Source organism: Moschus berezovskii, chromosome 24, assembly GCF_049115385.1.
Source record: "Moschus berezovskii isolate FMDL1 chromosome 24, NW_MosBer_1.0, whole genome shotgun sequence".
Taxonomy (NCBI): domain Eukaryota; kingdom Metazoa; phylum Chordata; class Mammalia; order Artiodactyla; family Moschidae; genus Moschus; species Moschus berezovskii.
The window spans coordinates 16071299-16092806 of record NC_142483.1 but is presented as its reverse complement, the minus strand read 5'-3'; the positions used below and the strand labels follow the sequence as shown (position 1 = coordinate 16092806).

The 21508-nt window shown below is 36.2% G+C and overlaps 1 protein-coding gene across 3 annotated transcripts in view; it reads right to left on the bottom strand.

Annotated features, from left to right (window-relative positions):
• Positions 1-21049, bottom strand: part of CCDC66 (coiled-coil domain containing 66) — a 54022-nt gene extending 32973 nt beyond the window's left edge. For 2 of the 3 annotated variants that reach the window (XM_055414113.2, XM_055414112.2), the window contains exons 1-8: positions 20975-21049; positions 18988-19052; positions 18318-18343; positions 11919-12360; positions 9973-10138; positions 9683-9786; positions 8131-8252; positions 7084-7185 (exon numbers count right to left, since the gene is read on the bottom strand). In XM_055414113.2, the coding sequence (XP_055270088.2) occupies positions 7084-7185; positions 8131-8252; positions 9683-9786; positions 9973-10138; positions 11919-12360; positions 18318-18343; positions 18988-19052; positions 20975-20985 (1038 nt within the window). In that variant the 5' untranslated portion in view covers positions 20986-21049. Of the gene's footprint in view, positions 1-6130; positions 6889-7083; positions 7186-8130; positions 8253-9682; positions 9787-9972; positions 10139-11918; positions 12361-18317; positions 18344-18987; positions 19053-20974 lie in introns of those variants that run through there. The other variant, XM_088831645.1, reaches the window with a different exon arrangement.
• Between the last annotated feature and the right edge of the window lie 459 nt (positions 21050-21508).

Genomic DNA, 21508 nt, shown 5'->3' with positions numbered 1-21508 from the left:
AATTTAAAAAATACACAGAAACAAATGACAATGAAATGACACTGACGATGCCCCAAAACCTATGGGACCCAGCAAAAGCAGTTCTAAGACAAAAGTTGACAGCAATTCAATCTCACCTCAAGAAACGAGAAAAACCTCAAATAAACAATCTAATCTTATGCCTAAAGCAACTAGAGAAAGAAGAACAAGGAAAACCCAGAGTCAGTAAAAGAAATCATAAAGATCAGAGCAGAAATAAATGATATAGAAACAAAGAAAACGTAGCAAAGATCAATAAAAACAAAAGTTGGTTCTTAGAGAAGATGAGATAAACAAAATTGATAAAACTTCAGCCAGACTTCTCAAGAAAAAAAGAGGAATCAAATTAATAAAATTAGATGAAAAAGGAGAAATCACAACTGACACAGAAATACTAAGGATCTAAGAGTCTGTAAAGGCACAAGTTTTCAAAACTGAACCACAAGAATTAGAAAATATAAACAGACCAATACAAGTAATGAAATTGAAACTGTAACTAAAATCTTCTGACAAACCGAAGTCCAGGACCAGATGGCTTCACAGGCAAATTCTATCAAACATTTAGAGAAGAACTAACACCTAGTCTTCTAAAACTCTTTCAAAAAATTGCAGAGGGAGGAACACTCCCAAATCCATTCCACAAGATCACCATCATCCTGATACCAAAACCAGACAAAGATTCACAAAAAAAGAAAATTATAGACCAGTATCACTGATGAACATAGACCCAAAAAATCCTCAACAAAGTACTAGCAAACAAAATCCAACAACACATTAAAAGGATCAAAGAATCATAAGCCATGATGAATAGTGATTTCTCCATGGAATGCAAGGATTCTTCAATATATACAAATCAATGTGACACTGCATATTAATAAATTAAATAAAAATCATATGATCATCCCAATAGATGCTAAAAAAGCTTTTGACAAAATTCAACACCCATTTATGACAAGAACTGTTCAGAAAATGGACAAAGAGGGAACATACCTCAATATAATTAAGGCCATATATGACAAACCCACAGCAAATAGCATTCTCAATGGCAAAAAACTGAAAAGCACTTCCCTTAAGAACAAGGACAAAGAAGGCTAGCATGTGCTGTTCACGGGGTCACAGAGGGCGAACATGACTTGGCGACTGAACAACAACATGGTTGATTCATGTTGCTGTACAGCAGAAATTAAAACAACATTGTAAAGCAACTGTATTTCAATAAAAAGATACAAAAACTTTAAAAAAAAAGCCCCATCCTGTAACTGGTATAAATCTATAGAAATTCTCCCTGAACTCTGACTATGCTATAATGACTTCTTTTGGTACAGGACATAGATAAGAGATGTGTTACGGATTATCCTTTGTGTCTGTAAAAATGAATAAAGGAAACCTCATTTAAAATGGAATCAGGAAGCTCTGAAGGGAGAGCTGTCACTCATGTATGACTCACCACAGCTTACAGACCCAAACAAAATTTTCTTCTGACCAGCAACAAGCTTTCCATCACCTACAGCCACCACAGCCCTCCCCAATTTTCTCCTTTCCTCTGTAAAAGGAAGTCCATCTCCTTTATTCTCCAAACTTGCCTGTGGTTTGTCATATTTGGCTTATCCCAGATTATAATTCCCAAATAAACTCATCTTGTTGGCAAAATAATTGGCTCTTTTGTTTTTTAAGGTCAACATATCCTTCTGTGTGTCAGAAATATTCTGTAACATAAGTCAGAGAGTTGAAAAGCCAAAAAAGGGAAAGATAGAAATACATGATTCAGTGACGATAGTGCATGTATGAATACCCTGGGCATTAATGTGGACCACTGTTTGTGTATACACATTAAGAAAGCATAATACCAAAAAGGATCCAAATCAGACTCACATGATGCACAATAGCCACCACCTTCAAGAGTCTACACACACACACGCAAAACTATTAGACTAAAACAACTTTGGCCAAGTTGCAAAATATAAAACCAAGAGAAAATATCAGTTGCATCCCTACACACTAAAAATGAATAACCCGGGAAAACAAAATTAAGAAAACAATTCCATGTACAACAGCACCAAATACTAAGAATAAAATACTTTCAAATAAGTAGGCCAAATACATGTACACGGAAAACTACAAAACACTACTGACGGAAATTAAAGACACAAAGAAATAGAAAGAAATTCTACCTGTATGGCTAGGAAGACTTCATATTGTCAGGATTACCTAAAGCAAGCCAAAGAGTCAAAACTTGAAAGAAAATTTCCCTATGAAAATTTTGATGCTTTTCTGCAGAAATGGAAAAATTCATCCTGAAACACATACGAAAAGGAACCCTGACTAGGCAAACAATATTGGAAAAAAAAAGAAACAAACAAAATTGGAGGACTTAACACATTCTGATTTTAAAATTTACTACAAAGGTATGGTAATCAAAACACTGACATGGTGGCATACAGACAGACATACAGAACAACTGAACATAATGGAGAGCCCAGAAATAAATCCTTTCATATACAGTTTAATGAATTTTGACAAGGGTGCCAAGATGATTCAATGGGGAAAGAACAATCTGGTGCTGGAAAACGGGATATTCACAAGCAAAAGAATGAAGCTGGATGCTTACCTTACACCATATGGAAAAATTAACTCAAAACAGATCAAAGACTAAAACTACTGTAGAAGAAAACATACAGGAAAAAAGCTCCACAATGTTAGATTTGGCAATGATTTCTTCGATATGACTTGCCAATAGCTCAGGCAAGAACAAAAAAATAGATAAAATGGACTTCATCAAAATTTAAAACTTTTATATAACTTCAAAGGACACTATGAAATAAGTGAAAAGGCTACTCATGAAATAGAAGAAAATATCTGTAAACTATGTATCTGATAAGGAGTTAATAGCCAGAATATGTAAAGTTCTACAACAAAACAACAGAAAAGAAAATCTAATTAAAAAATGGACAAAAGACTTAAAGACATCTCTCCAAAGAAGATACACAAATGGCCAATAGGCACATGAAAAAATGTTCAACATGAGTCATTAGCGAAATGCAAATCAGAACTACAATTAGATTCATTAGGATGGCAATTACCAAAAAGAATAGAAAAAACAAGTGCTGGTGAAGATGTAGAGAAATCAGAACCCTTGTGCACTGCTGACAGGAACGGACAATAGTGAAGCAACTGTGCAAACAGTATAACAACTAAAGTTTTCAAAGTAAAACTAGTAAAAATTTAACATAAAAAGATAACACAAAGGGACTTTCCTGAAGGTCCAGTGGTTGAGAATTCACCTGCCAATACAGGGGACATGGGTTCAGTCCTTGATCCAGGAAGAACCCACATGCTGCAGAGCAACTAAGCCCACACCACAACTACTGAGCCCCCACACTGCAATTACTGAAGCCCACGTGCACCCTAGAGTCCACGCTCTGCAACGAGAAGCCACCACAATGAGCAACCTGCACACCACACCACAACTAGAGAAAGCCCAAACAGCAACAAAGACCGAGCACAGACAAAAAAAAAAAAATTTTTAATTAAAAAAAAAAAAAAAAAAGACAAAACATAATATTACCATATAATCCAACAACTCTAATTACAGATACATATCCAAAAGAATCGAAAATACAGATGTGGAAAGATTATTTGTACATCAAGGCTCATAACAGCATTATGTCCAATAGCCAAAAGGTGATAACAATTCAAATGTGCATCAACATTTGGATAAATGGATAAACAAAATGCAACATTATACATATAATGTAATATTTCAACCTGAAAAAGGAATTCAATTCTGATACATGTTATAACGTGAATGAACCATGAAAACATTAAGTGGAATATGTCAGACACAAAAGGACAAATACCATGTGAGTCCACTTAAACATACTGAGAATAGTCAAATTCATAGAAACAGGAAGTAGAATGGTAGTTGCCAGGGGCTAAGGGGAAGGAGAAACGGGGAGTTACTGTTTAATGGGTACTGTTTCAGTTTGAAATGATGAAAAAATTCTGGAGATGGATGGTGGCAATGGTTGCAAGACAATGTGAATGCACCTAATGCCATTCCAGTGTATACTTCAGTTCATTTCAGTTCAGTCGCTCAGTCGTGTCCAACTCTTTGCGACCCCATGAACCGTAGCATGCCAGGCCTCCCTGTCCATCACCAACTCCCGGAGTCCACCCAAACCCATGTCCAGTGAGTCGGTGATGCCATCCAACCATCTCATCCTCTGTTGTCCCCTTCTCCTCCTACCCTCAATCTTTCCCAGCATCAGGGTCTTTTCAAATGAGTCAGCTCTTCTCATCAGGTGGCCAAAGTACTGGAATTTCAGCTTCAACATCAGTCTCTCCAATGAATACCCAGGACTGATCTCCTTTAGGATGGACTGGTTGGATCTCCTTGCAGTCCAAGGGACTCTCAAGAGTCTTCTCCAACACCACAGTTCAAAAGCATCAATCCTTCGGCGCTCAGCCTTCTTTACAGTCCAACTCTCACATCCATACATGACCACTGGATAAACCATAGCCTTGACTAGACGGACCTTTGTTGGCAAGGTAATGTCTCTGCTTTTTAATATGCTGTCTAGGTTGGTCATAACTTTCCTTCCAAGAAGCAAGTGTCTTTTAATTTCATGGCTGCAATCAGCATCTGCAGTGATTCTGGGGCCCAAAAAAATAAAGTCTGACACTGTGTCCACTGTTTCCCCATCTATTTGCTATGAAGTGATGGGACCAGATGCCATGATCTTAGCTTTCTGAATGCTGAGCTTTAACCCAACTTTTTCACTCTCAGTTTCATCAAGAGGCTTTTTAGTTCCTCTTCACTTTCTGCCATAAGGGTGGTGTCATCTGCATATCTGAGGTTATTGGTATTTCTCCTGGCAATCCTGATTCCAGCTTGTGCCTCCTCCAGCCCAGCGTTTCTCATGATGTACTCTGCATATAAGTTAAATAAGCAGGGTGACAATATACAGCCTTGATGTACCCCTTTTCCTATTTGGAACAAGTCTGTTCCATGTCCAGTTCTAACTGTTGTTTCCTAACCTACATACAGGTTTCTCAAGAGGCAAGTCAGGTGGTCTGGTATTCCCATCTCTTTCAGAATTTTCCACAGTTTATTGTGATCCACACAGTCAAAGGCTTTGGCATAGTGTATACTTAAAAATGATTAATACTGTTCTTTTTTTGGCCATATCACATGTCTTGTGGGATCTTAGTTCCCCAACCAAAGACAGAACCCAGGCCCACAGCAGTGAAAGTGCTGAGACTTATTAACGCTGGACTGCTAGGGAAGTCCCAAAATGATTCATTTTATGATGTTATGTATATTTTACCACTAAAAAAGGGGTGAAAAATTAGAAGAATATTTTGTTATCCAACTGTAGAACTACAGTCTGGTGGTAGCAATAGGAAGCTAGCAGAATGGTAACCAAATTTTCTATCCCATGTTAGAGAGTATGAAAGAATATACTCTTCTTAATAAAAGGCTTCCCAGGGAGGGGTATAGTCATTAGAGAAAGCCAAGGTTTCATGAAAGTGAGGTATTGTCAAAAAGGCTGAGGCTGTAAATGAAATATTTCTTAGAAACACAGAAATTTAAAGTTGCAGAGTATAAAAGAATGTTTAAGTTGAACAATACAGGAAAGAGAATACAGGACCATTCAACTGGGGAAGGAGGAATAAGATTGAGAATCAAGAGGAAGAGAAAGAAGATGGTGGGAGGACTGACCCCTAACAGCTTCAAGGCTCAGAATGGTCCTGTGCTTTGTAAATTGTAACTACAGCAAACCTTCATTCAACACTTGTTACATCAGTCACTGTCCTATGTACTTTATATGCATTACTTCCTGTTTTAACAAAATTGGCCTTGATGATTCTGCCTAAAACTGAATTTCTCCTCAGTTACATGAAGATGTTAACTTAATATTCATTCAAATAAAAGAAATGCTTGTGGCTATGGCTGCGATTTATGAAACCAACATCTTTCAAGTATTTAAAGGGGGGCTTTTTTTTTGTTACCCAGTTAGTTCATGTCCCCTCAGTTGTACCTCTCCATTATCTTAACCACATCTATACAAAAATATAGTAAAAACTATATTTAAATAGTAAAAATAAATACCTCATCTTTGGTTGTTCAGTCCTAGATTTAGTATATGTTTTCCTTTCTAGTCTTTCTTCCATTCCCAACCCCTATCTCTGACTCCACAGTATAAATAACTTTACTGGTTTTCTAGATTACAAAAGAAAAGACAAACATTATCATTAAAAAAAAAATGCAAAATCACCTCAAATGATTAATTCTTTATTTGCATTAACATAATATGGATTACTCCCTGACAATAAATGACCTAAAAAGCCATGCAAAATAAGCAACAGTAGATGACACACTGACACTTCAACCAACATTTCAGTAATAAAAGTACTTAATATTGTTAGCATTAAAGTTCTTTTCAATCCTAATGTTGAAAAGTAAATAAGTTTGCAATTAATTCTCAACAACTTCATGAATAGTTTTATTTGTAGTTTTTAGGAGTATCTGCATGCATCAAGTTCTAAATTTTAAAAACTTAGAACTGTCATCCAAAACTACAGAATTTTCTGAAATCACTGCCAGCAAGACCAATTGACTTCCTTTTAACATCTAGTCAAAGTGCTTTTGGGAACACAGAAAAATGTAATTCATATTAATAATCTGAGTAGCCTATAAAATTATTTGATATAGGGAAGTCAGTCCCATATGAAGCAGAAAAATGCTGCCATGCAAACAACCTAAACAGATGCATTCTGTAAGAAATCTACCAGTACTGAAGACTTCTATCCCAGAATATCTTTATTTTACTACCTTACTTTCAGAATGCATTTGTTGAATGTAAATTGTTCACTAGGAAGGAAAAAAAAAGAAATAGTTGATAACTTAAAAAAAAAAATTTAAAGAGCATACTGTACTCAGTAAAGTTAACAGATAATTTTTAAAAAAAGAGTACTGAGATTCATTTCTTCAAGGAAAATACATTATACAGCAATCGATGTGAAAGGGTTTATGTATTTACAATAATGACACTTAGAATTTACCTGTAAAGTCTGACTAGCTCGAGGCAGTGAGGGCCCATCAGCATGGATCACCATTACCTGACTGGGAGACTGTGACAGAATGCTAGAAGAGCAGGCAGAAGTCTAAAAATAAATAGAAAAACAAGGGTATTTTTTTGTCTAATATTAAACACATACTGAATTTAAAGTCCCTGAAGCACTCCCTGAGGGACACACAGTATATACTTCTATTTGATAAGCAATCACTTATGTTTGACTTGATAACCCTGTAATGGATACCACATGGTCAGTGGTAGAATTTTGTGGTCATGTAAAACATCATGCCAACAAAGGTCCGTCTAGTTAAAGCTATGATTTTTCTAGTAGTCATGTATGGATGTGAGAGTTGGACTATAAAGAAAGCTGAGCACCGAAGAAGTGATGCTTTTGAACTGTGGTGTTGGAGAAGGCTCTTCAGAGTCCCCTGGACTTCAAGGAGATCCAACCAGCCCATCCTAAAGGAGATCAGTCCTGAATATTCATTGGAAGGACTACTGCTGAAGCTGGAACTCCAATACTTTGGCCACCTGATGGGAAGAACTGACTCACTGGAAAAGACCCTGATGTTGGGAAAGATTGAACGCAGGAGGAGAAGGGGATGACAAAGGATGAGATGGTTGGATGGCATCAATGACTCGATAGACATGAGTCTGAATAAGCTCCGGGAGCTGGTGATGGGACAGGGAAGTCTGGTATACAGCAGTACATGGGGTCAGAAAGGACTAAGCTGAACTGAAAACATCATGGAAATCTCTTAGAGGAGCCTCAAGGAGGTGCCAGGAACCTCTATACTCACCTACAATATAGTAGGTTTGTATTACAGTATATAGTAAGATTATTTATAGGATGCAGAGTAGTTGAGGTCATACTTTAATTCAAAATAACATTTTAAAACATCAAAAGCAGTGAGTTTTTTTAAAAAATGAATAAGCTTCAAAAATGGCTTTATGATCTAAACAAGACTTAGCATTAAAAAACTGCAGTTACGGTTTCTTACATTCAATAAATGCCTGATTCTGACGCTCTTACCTTAGATTGATCCAGAATTTCAAGTTTTTCCCATTCTAGTTTATCACTTTCAGATCTTTTCCATGGATTATTCCATTTTTCAGAAGCTTCTTTTTCTTTCTTCTTTAAAGCAACCTGTTCATCTGTAAATAATGTCCTTTTTTAAAAAATATGTAAAAACTATAAAAAAAAATCACGTGAACAAATCATGACCTTCTTAAAAGAATGCAGATGTTTAAGAAGATCTATTCAAAATTGTTTTAGAGGAAGGAGGTTAACTCACAAGACAGAATTCTAAAGAATTTTAAGAGATATGAAATAAAACATTTAATCAGAAACAAATTTAAGTATGGCATAAATGAATGTAAAATGTTTGTTTTATTATAAGTCAGGAGCAATTTTTCAGAATAACATATTTTATATTATGCTAATTATGTGAGGTTCTATTCTTTGGTAATGTTCATTCAATTATTACTAAGAGACTTAAAGGCTAGAACACTGAAGTCAGAAAAACTTGGGTTCAAATTGAAGGCCAACCACTTCCCTGCTCTGTGACTGGGAAAACTGATGTTCACTCCTCTAAACCCCCTTTTTTACTTTGCAAAATGAGATTAATAATAGTGCTTATTCTCGGTACAGGGCCTCATACAAAGTATTTTTAAAATGTCAGGCATTATTATTCATAACTGCTGAAAAGTAAAACACATAAAATCATGTGTCCAAATTTGTATCAAAACATTTAAAGCTGAATTATGATATAAACACACATCCAATCTCCAAACCTTCTGATACCGTTACTAAACATTTATTTAATTTCTTCACTCTTCTATTACTTTGACTTTCAACAGCAATTCACTCCCAGTTTTTTCTGCTTATCTCTTTTTCTAGATCACCTGTCCCGGCAGGGCTATAAGTAACTAGAAACTTTCCAGTTCAGTGGACAATGAATGCTTTTAGTAGTACAACTATTTCTACAAAGTACAACTATTATTTCAGTATTTTTCAAGCTCTCCTACCTGGACCCTAAGTCTAGCCCAAGAAGTAACAGGAGTTTCTTAATGTCTTAGTTACCTTAAAATTCAACTTAACACAGATTATAAATTATTTTATTATAATATCCACAGACTGCAAAAGAGAAATAAGCTTGTTTTTACAGGGGATATACTGATTGATATCCTACTGATTGATTAGATAGTTTTAATTTTTGAAATGAAATATTTTTAAATAAAACCGTTTTCAACCTATAAAATTTCTGTAATGGAAAAATATGAAAATGGATTCTCAGGAAATAAGAAATGTTTAGAAACCTTTGTTTGAGCTCCAGAATGATACTGATATTAATGTTCATCCGTGGCTTTGGATGAACACCACAGAGCACTAAAAAAAAAAAGACATAACATAAAGGAATGTGAAATCATAAAGTTTATTATGCTATTTGCAGGGAGCTACTCTAGATGGTGAATGATATAAAACAAGGTTTTGGATAATATACTGAAAGATATATTTCATCCTCAATATATATTCCTTAGACAACAAAACTATTAATATAATAAAATGTGTAGTAATTACCTACCAAGCTCTTTCCTCCACTGGGCTTTTTTTGCTTCCAACAAACTTCTATCACGTTCTCTTTCTCCCAGAGTACTGAATATGTCAGCTGGTTTCCATACATTCTCTCTAAGACAAAACATAAAAAAATAACAGAAACCTTATTATACATTTCTATAAACTTACTCCATAAATATTAAGTAATAAAACATTAAATAGCTCTAGTCTTCAGAATAAACATTTCACATACAAATCAAGGAAGAGTAAAATCATATTCCCAAGATGACCCCAGAGCAACAGATATGAGTTACATACGTGGACATTTTCTGCTCACACTGATTAGATGTCACCTGATTTTTATTTAAAACAGATGTGCTTTTATCCTGAATAGATGAAACAGTCTCAGTTTTTTGAAGAAGTCCCATGATGTTCTCGTCTTTTGGCTGATCAGGAATATTGTTTAAATTTAGACTATACTGACCTACAAGGCAAAATGCATGTTTTAAAATTAATACTAAAATTGCATCTATTATAATACCTTATCTTGATATACTGTTATACAGTTTTTAAAAAATACTGCTTTACACATTATCTAATTAATTACTTCTTACAGCAGTTCTTGCAGTGGCTATTACAATTCCCTTTTTGTTAAAAAAGGAAACTGAGTCTCAGAAGTTAAATGGCCCAGAGGTATGGCCATAGCCATACAAACATTTATTTCGACTAAGAAAACAAGCAACAATGAGGGAAAAAAACCTCCATTTACTCTTGCCAACAATACTTTTACAAATAATATAAATAACACAAATCACAACTTAAAGGAGAATAAATGTAAATAGATTTAGGAAAAAAACTCATTACCTTGTCCTTATTTTTCTCATTTAGCTGGGAAATCAATCACTGCAGAACTTTTCCATGGACTATTGTATATATCTATTCCAAATACTTTATATAGGGCACATATGTTTGGCTCAAAAAATTCTTTACCACTGAGCCATCTGGGAAGCCTTAAAAGCAACTATACTCCAATAAAAATTAATTAAAAAAAAAAGAAAAAAGGACTTCCCTGGTGGTCCAGAGGCTAAGACTCTGAGCTCCCAAAGAAGGGGACCCAGGTGCAATCCCTCCTCAGGGAACTAAATCCCAAAGCCCAACTAGAGACCCTGCACTCTACAACTAAAAACAGATTGAAGATCCTATGTGTCACAACTAAGACGGTGCAGCCAAAAAATTACACAAAAATATTTTTAAAATATTAAACTTTTGAAAACTTTTAAAGATAAAAGCTAGCACTTTCACTTTACAAAGAATAATCTACCCTAAGAGGAGGTAAACACGACTGAGCAACTTCATTTTCACTGGAGAAGGACATGGCAACCCACTCCAGTGTTCTTGCCTGGAGAACCCCAGGGACGGGGGAGCCTGGTGGGCTTCCGTCTATGGGGTCACACAGAGTCGGACACGACTGAAGCGGCTTAGCAGCAGCAGCAAGAGGAAGTAAATTAGTCCATTTTGAGCCCCATGGGAGTGTTAAGGAGCTACCTGGTCCCCAAACCAGTTGTGGGCCCTCTTTCTGGTGACTGTTTATTTTTATTTATGTCACTGTTGCCTAACAAAATTTTAATAATATTTCTACTCATAGTCACAACTCCTTAGCTTAAAGCTGAAACTAGAAGGCTTTTGAAAATATAATGCAATGCCCTAATTAGTAAAATAGAAGGCATATAATACTCCACTACTTCCAAGTCAGTGTTTTACATTGGTTAAAAAGATAGTGCTGTCAATTCTTAGCAAGGACCAAGGGTCAGGAAGAGCAAAAGTCAGGGCCAGGAAAATAATCCTTTTCAGGAACTCGTGTCCAATCTCCATACCAAAATTCTCGTCATTTTTCACTAGAAATACTACAGTAATTTTTTTGAACATTTTACATATTTATTTTTCATCTAAGTAAAGCCTCCTAACATTCTAAAATTAGCACAACAGTTTTCTTTCTATACTAACATTTAGATGCACAAAGCTGGATTTCTTAAGGCTATGGGACATGAGAATAATATTCTTAGCATTAATGTTAAATAAAACATGGCATATTTTAACTATAAGAGTAATTTTGTATATGAGAGAATGTCTTCTAAACAGATATTTATTTTAAAAGTTCATGCGTTAAACTAGAATTTAAGAGGCAGTTATGTAAAATACAATGAAACTCAAATCCTAAAACACTTACATATTGATAAAATATTAAAATTTTAGACAAGTCTTACTTGTTTCCGCCTTCTTTTCATTCTCAGTCAGGGTAATAGATTTACTTCCTTGGTTTATAGTCATCAAAATTCGTTGTAGTTGGTCTTCTGTTAGGCACACCAAATTGCTCTTTCTATTTTCAGCTGTGATGTGCTTTCCGCAAGGCTTCTGTTTAGCTACTACAAATGCATTCATGCTGCTTCTGGTCTTCTGTATATGAGGGGGTGCCAATGACATTTCTTTCTCGGTATGAAGACTGTCTTTGTCTACATACTGTTTGCATAAATCCTTAGTGGGTGAAAAAGTCATACTATTTTTTTCACCTTTTACCAGTGAAGTTTCTGAACCAATTCTTTTCTTTTGCAAAAATTTTTCACTCCTGACACAAGTGTTTTGTGATTTTAGAATGTATCCAGTTTTAGTTCGTAAAGGATATTTTGCAATCTTGGTCTTATTTCCCATCTGTTAAAACAACAGAAATTTATTATTTATAATAGCATATGACTAATGAACAATTATCTCTATATAATCAATGATAAGTCAGACTGACACTTTTTTCCCTCCATTTTGCTAGTCAGGTAATACACCCATAGAAACTCACACTTAACCTTTGCAAATCTTCACTTGAAATCTTTAACAACTGGAAATTATTATTTTATTTCAGGATAATGAAGATTACAAAACAATTTTAACTTTGCTTGTTACAGTCCATTCCACTTCAGCTTTGAATCTCATGTCACCACAATACCTTTGTCTTTACAGGCATTTACAGACCTCTAGGTTACCAGTCCTTATTCCTTGAAAATCTCAGCTGGTGGGTCACCATCCCTCTCTAACCTAACCCCTATCTTAACTACTGGTGCTTTCACATTGTTTGAATACCCTCACTTCCCTGGACTCTGCTCCTATACGCTTATCTTCCATGCTACCTCACTTATTCCCACAGCGGTATCTTCTATTAACCTTGTAACTACCCATAACTGTAACCTTTCATAATCACAATTTCAACAAGAACCTCCAGTCATAGATCTTAGCACTCATCAATCCCTCTACACTGGACATTATTCCTTCAAATTTTACATGGCTCATTCACTAACCACTTTCAAATCAGGGCTCCAACATGACTGGCTCATGGAAGTCTTCTCTGAACACTCTATTAAAAATTGCAGGCTTCCTGCTCTAAACTCACTGCCACTTCCCTACTCCCCATTTTCCCAAGCTACTGTGCTCAACACCACCCTTATGGCAGAGAGCTCCAATACTCTGGTCACCTGACGTGAAGAACTGACTCACTGGAAAAGAGCCTGCTGCTAGGAAAGATTGAAGGCGGGAGGAGAAGAGGATGAGAGAGGATGAGATGGTTGAATGGTATCACCGACTCAATGGACATGAGTTTGAGTCAACTCCAGGAGTTTGTGATGGACAGGGAGGCCTGGCAAGATGCAGTCCGTGGGGTCACAAAGAGTCGGACATGACTAAGCAACTGAACTGAACTGTGCCCCTTCCCTTTCTCTCCTTTATTTTGCTCTATACCACTTTTGGTATTGTAATATTCTATATTTATTTTGATTATTTTCTGCCCATTCCACCTTTTTCTAATTTAAACTCCACAGGGCAAAGATTTTTGTTTGCTTTGTCCACTGCTGTGTCCCTAGTATCTGAACAGTGAGTGGAACAGGGTAGGTATAAGGAAATTTTGTTGAGTGACTATCTTCGACTATGCCATTTAAAGACCAAATTCTTTATCTCTCATCCCCAAGTTAGCATCCTTTCCAAAATATCTAATTTTTGTAGCACCGCTGTTCTAATCTTTCAGATCAGTAACCATGGAGTCATCTTTGATTCTTTATTTTCCTTCAAAGTGTTCTTTAATTTACCAGCAAATATTGGTCATTTCTTCCTTCCAAAAGTATTTTTCTCCTCTTTTATATGACAGTAAGTCTAAATTCTGCAAGGAGATCCAACCAGTCCATTCTAAAGGATATCAGTCCTGGGTGTTCACTGGAAGGACTGATGCTGAAGCTGAAACTCCAATACTTTGGCCACCTCATGTGAAGAGTTGACTCACTGGAAAAGACTGATGCTGGGAGTGATTGGGGGCAGGAGGAGAAGGGGACGACAGGGGAAGAGATGGCTGGATGGCATCACTGACTCAATGACATGAGTTTGAGTGAACTCCGGGACTTGGTGATGGACAGGGAGGCCTGGCGTGCTGTGATTCATGGGGTCACAAAGAGTTGGACACGACTGAGCTGAACTGCAGTCTAAATTCAGGTTTTCACTACCAAACTATTACAATTTGCTTATCTCAAATCTATCTCTTATTTAACCCACTGTACATTTCTGTAGACACATCTAACATAAAGTAATTCAACAGTCATTCAATCAATATTAACTGTAGCTCTTTAGGTGATCAACACTGTGGACAAGATGCTGAAGGCATAAAATGACTAAGACAAAACTCCTGCTGTCAAGGAGTGGGGTAGATACCACGTGGCTTTCATTTGGCTTATCATATCTCAAATCTCCTTACTTTCAAAAATTACATAATACATAACCACACTCTGACCAATTCATTAACCTCATTTTACCCTACTTTTCAAAATGTACTGTATCATCAGCAGCAAAATCTATTATCCTCTTCATCCCACGTATGCCCTCTTAGCCCAGGCTTTAAGACTTTCGATAATACTAATAGCACAATCTAGTATGCTCCTTTACCCTCATATCACCATGGCTATTTTTATATAACTAATTCTTTCAATGAAAAGTGACAAATTTAAATACCTACTGCAAATTAGGCTGGGTGGCAACTAGGATGAACTGAAGAGCACTTATCCGTTTAAAGCAGGCAGCCACCAGTCAGAAGCAACTTACGTTGACAAATGGGAATTTGAGTCTACTTACTAGATCATCCAGTAGTCCAAGAGAACCAAAAATGCCATATTTTACCTTAAAGTTCCAACTTTTGACACTCACAATTCATTCTAGTTTTTGAAAATCACTGTTAATCAAATTATCAGCAGACTGCACACAGCTTACAAAGCTGAGCCCTACACCCCAATCTCCAACTACTACAGCTATTACTACTACTCACTCTTCTTTGACTCATACTGACTTTTTTGGGATCATGAACAGTTGAGCATTTCAGTTCTCTAGTCAGTTTCTGACTCAAAGTGCTAAGAAGTATAGTGTATGCCATTAATGTATCTTAAAATTTCTTACTTTTGTCCCCTTCTTTACATTCTGATAACCATCATACTTCAGAGTCTCATAAAACTCTTCCTGGACTAAAATAACTAGCTCTAAGTAGTGTTCCTGTTATGATAATCGGTCCTTCACAGAACTGCCCAAAGCCCTTTCTTACAACACAAATCCTATCTAGTCTACTTTTCAAAACAAGTAAGTTCAAACCCTTTGAATGTACATTTAAACCCCTCACAATTGTAACCACCCTAAGTTTTATGTTGTACATTCCCTGCTGATATACACAGTATCCCCAAATACAAATTATGGTTTGTACTTTGGTATTTCGCCTGCTATTTTCTTTGAGTTTAGAATATACATCTCTGCTACTTCCACTATGAATATTTCCCTAATCTTTGAGTCAGCTCATTTATGAAGTATTCCCTGTCTCCTCTAACCAGAAAGGACTGCTCTTTGAAAAGTTTTTTTCTTTTTATAACCCTAGTATGGTACACATTTTATTTTACTTGTAATATATAGTTATTTACTGAACTGACAGTCCTGCTTCTAAGAAACATGGACTAGGTTTTCTTTTTTTTCTCTCAGAGTCACAGAACAAATACAGTCAAGAATGCAGCTATACACACATAGGGGAGTTTCACAGCTGCAGTAAATTCTTTTAAACAGAAACCTATTAATTGCAGCCCCAATTTAACTAGAACTATTATGCCACAGTCTACTTATACCAGAAATAAATACAGAAAAAATCACCTAAAAGTATTAAATGAAAAAGGGGGGTAGCAATATCTGGCATGAGATCAATATACACTCAGCTCAATCCTGAATATGTTTGTAGCTTAATGCCTGAGAAGAGTAATGAGAGAAAGCAACGAAAAATCATGAACTATGAAATAAATATTCAATTATGTTCAAGTTACTTAACAGGAAAAAGCAATCTAGCCCATATCATTTTCCAAGTGTTTACTGGATCAGATGAATTTTAATTGATCAAGTAGGGTATTAATGTCATAAACATTTCTATGTAGCATGTTGCTCTTTACCTAAAATTTTTTTTAATGTTTTAATTGCACCAATATTTTTCATAATATTAAAAAAGATAAAAGGCAGGGTCCAATGCATTTAACACTGGTTGACTTCAGAATTTATATATAACCAGGATCCCAAGGTCAGAAAGATTCAGAGAAAATTAATATTTTAAAATATAAAACAAGCTACCTAGCACTAATACTGTATGCATCTTTTAGTGTAGCATTATTCTGATTCTCACACGTAGAAATATCTGCATTTTTTTAATGTTTTGTATTTCAACTAATTGTGAGATATTTTTATGACTTTAGAATTTATAAATTACCCATGACACTGAATCATTAATATTTCTCTTATTTTAGACTGGCAACCATATTTATTTCCTATTCACTCCCACAGATTAAAGAAAAACGCAGGAGAGATTTTGAAAAAATTAAAGTACTCAGACCGCAGTGTGTTAAACTTGATGCTGAGCTAGAGCTCACAGTGTTTAAAGAGCACACTATGAATATGACAGTAATTCAACTGGTGAGGAAGATGAAAAAACGAATTGTAGGCAGTATGGTCACTGAGGAGCTTACCCTAGAAAAAGAAAAGCAAAGCACTACGATGAGTGAATTTATGAACTTACAGAAAAGAGAAATCAATATATAGCTGCAGAATTGAGATTTAGGAAACTTAGGTTGCATCAGTACTTTCTTCCAGCTTTACTGAGGTTTAATAGGTGTACAATTTGATACAAGTATACACTGTGAAATAACCACCACAATCAAGCTAATTAACATATCCACCACCTCACAGAGTTACCATGCATCAGTATTTTGGTGTCCCCAAAGCAAGAGGAATAAAACAATCTGATTTAATTCAATAAATAAATATCTAGACCCCTAAAAGAATTTTGAAAGGATTTTACCAAAAGTTCAAGACTAGTAACGTTATTGCAGGCATAAAAGGGGATCTCCGGATGTCCCAAGTTGCTTAAAAAGATAATGAAATGTCTTCACAAAAGGACTGACAATAACAAATCCATTAAGGACACAACTGAAGAGGGAATATGTGCAAGAAAATAGAGGCCGGGGAAGACATAAATCAACTATTACAGGTAGCTTTTTGTTTGTTTTTAAATCCAGGAGCTTGAAAAGGAGTACTGTATTTGTTACTGTGACTCAAACAAAACAATTGCTGCAATATTTTAGGGCAGAAAAATATTTTGCAATTAAGGGAACACACAGGTATGCATATACTCTGTGTGTATGTAACAATTTTTATAGGTAGCTTGTGGAATTACTTAGACCATTATCACCCATTTACCAAGTAATTGATAAGCTGGGAACTCAAGCATCTTCTCCACCTTGATTAAACCTGGAAACCAAAGCCATTAAGGGTTCAGAATTGTTAAGTGCCACATCACCCAAACTGGGCTCTACTCAAGATATGGAAAAACAGACTTTAAGATGCTGCAAAATAAAAAGGACTACAGAAACTTACGGAGGAGATAGAAATTTCTGCTGCTTAAGGGGAAAAGAAATGGGAAACAAGAAGTGGTATCAAAATTTTGAAGTGGTAATGTATTCTGCAGAAAACAGCACTGTGAGTTCCTGATAAGGAAAAATAATTGAAAAGGAAAATTATATTTAGCTTAAGTGTAACCTCTTACACTAAGAAGCTAAATGCATTTAAGATTTTGTCAACCAAATACATCCATTTGGTGTGGGGAAAATGGAATCTGAGTATGAAAAAAGAACTTTGTTTTAAAGTCTGTTTTTAAAGATCTCAGGAGTAACACTGTTCAGTACAGTAGTTACTAAATTGAAATTAAAAACAAAATAAATGAATTAACAATTAACTTCCTTAATCACACTGATCACATTTTAAGTCCTTAACAGCTACACATGGCTAGTGGCTGGCTGTCATATTGGACAGCACTGATTTTGTAACATTTCCATCACTGCAGAAAGTGTTACTGGACAGAACTGATCTGGAGAGAAAAATTCTAGAAGTCTTTTTGAACCAAAAATTACGATTCCATTTCTGTGAAAGGACCAGCTTGAAAGCAACCAAACAGTAACTTTTCCTCATCACTCCAAATCCTTTATGACAGTTTGACAGGAATTATTTTCAAACCACTGTAAAGTGAATTGCATTTTACATTTGAAAACAAGTCAGGTCAAAGTCATTTGGCTTACCTTTCCAGAAATTTTTGATTTATGGTCTACAAAAGAAAAAAAAATTACTAAACTATCAACCAAAAACATACTAAGGCAGTCACAAAAGAAATTTTAATTAGCACCGTTTGAAGATATTAACTAAAAATAGTAACCCCCAAAAGCATTAACTTTAGATATTAAATGTTTTAACTTTTACAGTGTGGTTCAAATAGTTCTATTTCATTTTTGTTCAAAAACTATAAACAGTTTAGAGAAAAAGAAAATAATCTGAATAAGAAGAGTACCAAAGCATACTCTGAGTTTTAAATGACTTTAAAACTATAGTCTTATCATAAATTGAATTTTCTCAAATAATACATTGTTTACATGCACAGAACATAAATACATAAATTTCACCTAGATTACTCAGTAGACAATAAGCATGTTTGCTATATACAAATATAACGAAGAGATGTTACATACGAAATATACTGGAACATTAAATTATACGAATAAATACTGACAGTGGTAAGCAATGATGTGATCCGACTCTACTTGGCTAAAAATAAATTTGAGAAAGTTAGGGAAATCAGTTTTTTCAAAGTATCATATAAATATTCCACTACAAGCAAAAAACCTGTTACAAAATAATACATTTTATGTAGGAATCTAAAAGTTTATATTTTAGATTTCCAGTAACATAGCATACCATATGGAGACAATATAAGCTTGGTTTTTCCATTCAATAATTCCGTTTCAAGCTTTAAACCATCTCTGCAAAATAAAAGAAAGTTGTCTGTTATTTTTAAGAAACAGCAACATCTTAAATAGCCAGAAATGTTCATCTGAACCTTGAAAGTAAATTTGTTCTTTTGAATTAATACAGGAATCTTGTAAATATTAAAGCATTTTAAAAAATTTTTCATTTTTTTTAAATTGAGGTGTAGTTGAAATCATTCTTTTAATTTAAAACATTTTTCAATTCAAGATAAAATTTAAAACTACGTAGAAAAAATTCTTGAAACTTTCCTACAAAGAATTTATCATATTCAACCTGAATTTTGTTCAGTTCAGCTGCTCAGTCATAAAGGAATAAATTAATCTGGTTATTCTAACATCATTTAATTCTTTTAACTCTAGACTGGAAAAAAAATAATGCTGTTAGGGAATTCCTCACCTATGTTAAAGGAGCAAAACCTCTAGTTACTATTTATTAGTTTCATAATGGTCTCATGACTAATACATTCTATGGCCTAGTAGAGCAGTATTTGGAAGTGAACCTGTAAGAGTGCCACCAGGGTTATAAACTGCTTGAGCATGGAGTTTTATTTTGAATATTTCAACTAATACACACTCAGACTTAGTGACACTTTTTAAAGTATCACAGCAATACACCTATATTTTCCCCTCTGTACTTTATCTGTGCCTGTCAAACGCAAGAGTACAAAGTAACAGTAGTTACTGTCAATGAAAATTGCATTTGTTAAAGTCCTAATAAAAATTTCACTAAAACCAAAAGCAGCAGTACACACAGTTATTATACTATTTTAATAAGGTGAGAGGGGCAGGAGAGAGGAAGGGAAGAAGTAGGTCAGTAAGTATCAACAGGGACAAAAATGACGTCCACAGTAAAAAAAAAATTAAACCCGGCAGACCAAAAAAAGGGAATACGAAATTTTCCGTGATGCTAAGGTGGGGGAAATCAAACGACCTCAACTTATGATTAAGATAAAACACTGGAAAGAATGGGTTTTAAGGGTTTCCCGGTTGCACAGTTATAAACAGTTCATGTTTACATTGGTGAAATTTAAACAAAAGACTTTGAATGAAATTGTAAAGTACCTTTATTCACTACTACTGTATTGCAACGCCTTCAGGGGCTGTTTTATTTATTTGCTATCCCTAGATTCTATTTGCTAAATGAGGTGCATGTGGGTAAGTTAGGTGACTTTTCATGTTCTTAAAATATCAAACTTCCCAATCATGAAAACCATGCAACGGTCCTTTTTATTTGGCTTCCCTGATGGCTCAGACGATAAAGAAACTGCCTGCAACACTGGGGACCAAGGTTCAATCCCTGGGTCAGGAGAGTCCCCCGGAGAAGGGAATGGCAACCCACTCCAGTATTCTCGCCTGGAGAATCCCATGGACAGAGGAACTTGGCAGGCTGCAGTCCATGGGGTCACGAAGATTTGAACACGACTAAGTGACTAACCACCACCAGCACCACTATCTGATGAGGGCCTGTAAGATGTCAACCACAAATGATCCGTGGCTCCTCGAGAAGCCTGGCTCTTTGCACCGCAGGCGCTAAGCTTCTCTGGGCGCTCCAACATTGCAAACCAAAAACGAAACGCACGACAGGGACGCAAAGCACCAGAGCCTGGGCCAGGATTTCTCCCCGGGAAGTTGCTAAGCTTTATCTCTCCACCTGCCCTCACCTTCTACCTCCGCTCGCGCCTCTCCTCCTTCTCCCTCCTGAGACAGGAGGAAGCGAAAAGGAGAGACGGACAGTTTTCACGCGAGTTATTAATTTGAAAAGTAAAAGGCCGACCCAGCCCCTTGCCCCTCTCCACTTCAGGGAGCCGGCACTGCAGCTTGGGACGACACCGGACTGGAAGATTCCCCGCGAAGGACTCCAAGGGCCAGTTAAGCCTCGCCCTTCCACAGACTACAACTTTCTCTCCCCAGCTTACCCCAAGTTCATGGCCTGACCTCCCGCGCTCTCCACAGGGTTCTCAAGCTCCTAGTGTACGCCGGTTGCTGCCGTCGCTCAACAAGCATTACGCCGATTGGATACGGTGATGCCGGCGAGCTCGGAGAGCGGGCCAATCAGGACTGAGTATACTGGCGCCTGCGCTTGGGGGCGAGGCTCCAAGAGCGCTCTCCTCTAGCTCCACTTGGGCTTTGTGGCCCTGGTTCTAGAACGGTGGGAAGTCTCACCTGGGAAGTGCAGCCCCTGGAGTTCACAGAGAGCACTCAGAGAAGTGCGTCAGCTCAAGTGGAGGTGGGAAAGTAGGGAGAAACAAAAAGCATTAACACTGTTTGGAAATTAACACTTGCTGTATTGCACATTTGGAAGAGAGGCTTATTTTAGGGTAAAATAAGTTAGGGAGGGGGTACTGGATGGGGAAGATCCTCTGGACAAGGAAATGGCAACCCACTCCAGTATTCTTGCTTGAGAAATCCCATGGACAAGGAGAGCGTGGTGGGCTACAGTCCATGGGGTC